Source organism: Carassius carassius, chromosome 11 (assembly GCF_963082965.1).
Source record: "Carassius carassius chromosome 11, fCarCar2.1, whole genome shotgun sequence".
Classification (NCBI taxonomy): Eukaryota; Metazoa; Chordata; class Actinopteri; order Cypriniformes; family Cyprinidae; genus Carassius; species Carassius carassius.
Window position 1 is genome coordinate 1,527,096 of NC_081765.1, and position 5,000 is coordinate 1,532,095.

At 35.7% G+C, this 5,000-nt stretch overlaps 1 protein-coding gene and 2 pseudogenes across 1 annotated transcript in view; all 3 read right to left on the bottom strand.

Annotated features, from left to right (window-relative positions):
• LOC132153765 (5S ribosomal RNA) overlaps nucleotides 1-83 on the bottom strand; it is a 119-nt pseudogene extending 36 nt beyond the window's left edge.
• Nucleotides 84-167: 84 nt separating this feature from the next.
• LOC132153829 (5S ribosomal RNA) lies at nucleotides 168-286 on the bottom strand (annotated as a pseudogene).
• A 1,025-nt stretch (nucleotides 287-1,311) lies between these two features.
• Nucleotides 1,312-5,000, bottom strand: part of LOC132152355 (uncharacterized) — a 4,586-nt gene continuing 897 nt past the window's right edge. Inside the window, exons 1-2 of the mRNA XM_059561120.1 lie at nucleotides 4,984-5,000; nucleotides 1,312-1,427 (exon numbers count right to left, since the gene is read on the bottom strand). The exon at nucleotides 4,984-5,000 is cut by the window's right edge and continues 897 nt beyond it. Of these exons, the coding sequence (XP_059417103.1) occupies nucleotides 4,985-5,000 (16 nt within the window). The 3' untranslated portion in view covers nucleotides 1,312-1,427; nucleotide 4,984. The remainder of the gene's footprint in view (nucleotides 1,428-4,983) is intronic.

A 5,000-nucleotide genomic window follows, 5' to 3' on the forward strand; every position in this document is an offset into this window, starting at 1 on the left:
TCCAAGTATTAACCAGGCCCAAACCTGCTTAGCTTCCGAGATCAGACGAGATCAGGCATAGCCAGGCTGGTATGGCCTTAAGCGAAAGAGGCTGCAAAGAGAGGGCTATTTATTGATCAGCCACTATAACCGCCAGTGCATTATATAAGTAGAGAAGGAAACCTAAAAGCTTACAGCACCTGGTATTCCCAGGCCATCTCCCATCCAAGTACTAACCAGGCCCAAATCTGCTTAGCTTCCGAGATCAGACGAGATTGGGCATAGCCAGGCTGGTATGGCAGTAAGCAAAGGAGGCTGCAAAGAGAGGGCTATTTAAAGATCAGCCACTATAATCGGTATTTCCAGGCTGTCTCCCATCCAAGTACTAACTGGGCCCAAACCTGCTTAGATTCTGAGATTGGGCATTGACTCTTTATTTATTTAATTTTTTTTTTTTTTGCAAATTTATTACATAATTACTGAAAATTTCCAAAAGTACTAACCTGGCCCAAACCTCTTTCGGTTTTCTAAGACTGGGCATTGACTCTTTTTTTTTTGTTTTTTTTTTGCAAGATTATTAGACTATTAGTGAAAATTTCCAAAAGTACTAACCAGGCCCAAACCTGTTTCGGTTTTCTAAGACTGCGCATTGACTCTTTTTTTTTTTTTTTTTTTTATGCAAAACTATTAGATAATTACTGAAAAATTCCAAAAATACTAGGCTGCAAAGAGAGGGCTATTTAAAGATCAGCCACTATAACCGCCAGTGCATTATATAAGTAGAGAAGGAAACCTAAAAGCTTACAGCACCTGGTATTCCCAGGCGGTCTCCCATCCAAGTACTAACCAGGCCCAAACCTGCTTAGCTTCCGAGATCAGACAAGATCAGGCATAGCCTTTTTTTTTTTTTTATCTTTTTATTTAACTTTCAATTCACAGTTTTTCAATTGCATTATTCCATCTGATTTACTTACATTCCATTACATTTGTATGATTCATTTTTCAATTAATCTACTTAATTTTGCATAATCATACAGCAATAAAAATAAAGAACATAAATAAAATACATGCAAATATGTTTACACTTACTTAATTGACATCAGCCATTCTCAACCAGATTATTACTCTTCACCAATTGAAACATATTTCTTCCCCCACCTTTTGATGTATGAATTTATTCGTAGTCAAAAAAAACTCTTTCCCCTCTTTATCTCCATACTTACAAATCAACTCTACATCTCTTTGTATCATTGACTTAAACATATCTTTTACTTTTATTTTTCTCCCTTCGAAATGTGCATAGTTTCTTCTTAGAACTACTGCTAGTCTGGCATGACTCAGAACAAAATTAATTAAACAAATGTCAGCTCTTTTTCTTTTCCCGAAAGTTCCAAACAAAAACAATTTCCCCCATTCCTCCTCGGTCTCGACTTTGACACCCCAGTTTTCTAGTAACAGATTTTTAAGAAACTCAAAAAAATCCACCAACGCTTCACATCTTAAAAAATAATGTAAAAAACTCTCATGGCCATTACCACACACGTCACAAATGACATTTACCTCATTATTTATTTTGTTTAACACCACATTTGTGTAAATTCTATTATGTCTTATCAGAAAGTCATTATTCTCACACTCTATACTGTTGTATTTTACATTTAAGTTTGACCATATTTTTTTCACATCTAAATCTTCAAATACTTTCTTCCACACCTTTTCTGATGCTGGCTCTTTTATAACATTAACAATTATTCTCCTGTATATATTCTTTACACTCATATTTTTAAATTTGTTTTTCTCACCATTATCATCCACATACATCTCCGGCATACATTTTTCCACATTAGATACACATTCACGTTCGATCACATTAGTCCACTGCAAAGGTATACTTGATTTAATTTTTCCATATATTTTATTTACTTTCTCTCTGTTCTCCATTCCTTCCAGATCGCACACAGTATCATAAATGCAGTTATTTTTGAGAAATCCTGGAATAACTTCATACATAATGTCCTTCACTTGTTTTATACCTCCTTCTATAAACTTACATTCATACAATGTCTTATTTTTATGTTTAATCCTTTCATTGAGAAACAGTGGTAAATTTTTAATCACCTGTATGTCTTCACACTCATACTCTATTTTGGGAAGGAACTGCCTCCATGCTTCTAATACTTCCCGATATATTTCTGGTATTCCTCCCGTCATCGATTGCTTAAAGCCCATATACCATCCATTATCCCCCATTCCTCCCACATCATCAATATATTTCCTTAAGAATTCCTTCCACCCATAATCCCATCGGCCTCCCATATATTTTATCACCGTTTTTATTCTCATCGCAGCCCTTTTTATTTCTAGGTCCATCAAGTTTAAGCCTCCCTCCCATCTCTTACCCACCAATGTTTTCTGTGCAATTTTCACACCTTTTCCCTCCCATATAAAATCACATACAATTTTATTCAATTCATTCATCACCCACCCTGGCATTTCCATTACACTCATTACATAAACACAAACTGACAACAGCAGACTATTTACTACTATTACTTTCCCATTTAATTTTAATTTCCTCCCTTTCCATGCTGCACTTGCTGTTCTTATTTTATTAATCACCCCAGACCAGGTCACATCTCTTGCCTCTTTGCTTTCGACCCCTAAATATACCCCTAATACTTTTATATATTTTTCCTCCACTCTTATCCCTACCTCTACTCTCTCTACCTCCCCTATATACATTAATTCAGATTTATCTACATTTATTTTTGCCCCTGATGCTTTCCCGAACCTCTTCACTATCTCTAAAACTCTTTTTACACTGTTTCCTTCCCTCACTGTGATTGTGGTGTCATCTGCATATTGGTTTACAGTACACATTCCTCCATATGGCAACTCAATACCAACTACTCTTCTATCCCTCTTGATTAGAGTGGCTAGAGGCTCTACTGAAATTGCATATAATAATGCAGACAGGGGACATCCCTGTCTCACTGACCTTCCTATCTTAAACCTGTCTGTTAATACTCCATTTATTTTTATGCAACTTTTTGCTTTCTCATATAGTCTCCTCACCCACCCTATCATTCTCATTCCAAATCCAAACTTCTCTAATACCCTAAATAAGTATTTGTGTTCTACCCTATCGAATGCTTTATTCCAATCTATCCCTAGTACTATTCCTCCCTTCTTATCTCGTTTCATGTATTCTATCACGTCCCTAACTGTCCCTATCGTGTCTGCTATATCCCTGCCTGGTATGCTGTAACTCTGTGTTGGTTGCACTATACTTCCAATGACTTTTTTTACTCTGTTCGCTAAAACTTTAGTCAATATTTTATAATCCACATTTAATAGACTGATTGGTCTGTAGTTCTCTATATCCAACCTATTCCCCTTTTTATGCACCAAAGCTATCACTCCCTCTACCAATCTATTTTGCACCATCCCTGTTCTTTCCATCTCCTTGAACACTTTAACTAAAATCGGTGCTACCTCTTCTCTATATGTTTTATACCATTCAATACCAATCCCATCACTCCCTGGACTTTTTCCACTTTTCAACCCCCCTATTGCCTTTTCTACTTCATTCTCGTCTATCTCCCTATCACACCATTCTGCATCCTCCTTATTTAGAATATTTTCTACGCTTTCTAATACTCCATCTATACTTCTCTCATCTACTTCTCCTCTCTTATATAATTCTCCATAGAATTCTTGAACTCTCTCCAAAATCTCTACATAATCTTTGGTTGTTTTACCCTCTTTTGTATTTATTTCATTTATATATGTTTTACTTTGTCTCCTTTTCTCTAGCCCTAAAAAATACCCTGTACATTTTTCACCCTCTAATGCATATTTTGCCTTGCTTCGTAAAATAGCCCCTCTGCATTTCTCCCTTTCATATTTTTCTAGTGCCATCTTAACCTCTATATATTTTTCCATACTGTATCCTTCTTCATCTTCAGCCTTAACTAACTCCTCTCTCAATCTTTCCCTAAGCGTACTTTCCTCCTTCTTCATCTTTCCTTTTCTTTTTTTACTATATTTTATACTAATTAACTTGATTTGATCCTTTATTTCCTCCCATCTCTCCGCTATTGTACCCTCTAATCCACCGTCTCCTGTATACTCATCTATCTTCTCTTTTTCCCTATTTAATAGATCCTTCATCTGTATCTCATACTCTTCATCTTCAATATACCCTGCATTCAATATCCACATCCCTCCTCCTACCTCCTCACTCCCTACCTTAATTCTGAACCTTACACTATCGTGATCACTTAAACCATTTACCTGATGTTTTATCCCGTCTATGTATCTAATCATTTCCTCCTCAACCAACACTAAATCTATTCTACTCTGTTTTAATATACCTTCTCTTAACTGCCTTCTAGTAAATTCTCTTTTTTCCGGATTTTCGTACCTCCACACATCTATTAACCCCTTTTCTCTCATTATCTCCATCAACATTCCCCTTGACTTTTCCCATCTAAATTTTACCCCCTTTCCCACATCCAATCTACTACATTTTATATTGAAATCTCCCACTATAATACATTTCCCCACAATTAATCCTTTTAACTCTTCCAAAATTTCCCTCCTTTCCACTTCTATATTTGGAACATATATATTTATTAATCTAAACTCCATATCTCTATACATAAATTCAACCACTAAAATCCTTCCCCTCTGGTCTTTATACACCTCTCTTATACCTTCTACAATCTCTTTTTTAAATAATATTGCCACACCTCTTGCATTTTTTGCACCATTATTATAGTATATGTCCCCTCTCCACTCTTCTCTCATCTCCTTTACTTTATCCTCCTCCCAGTTTGTCTCCTGTATACAGATTATATCACTCCTATAAGTAAATAATAATTTTTTCATCTTGTTTTTATCCCGTAACCCATTTATATTTATTGAAGTTACAGTGGCCATGAGAGTAACCTAAAAGAAAAACAAAACAAAACCAGGAACACACGTACAATTCAAACATACATTACATACCCGCTCGC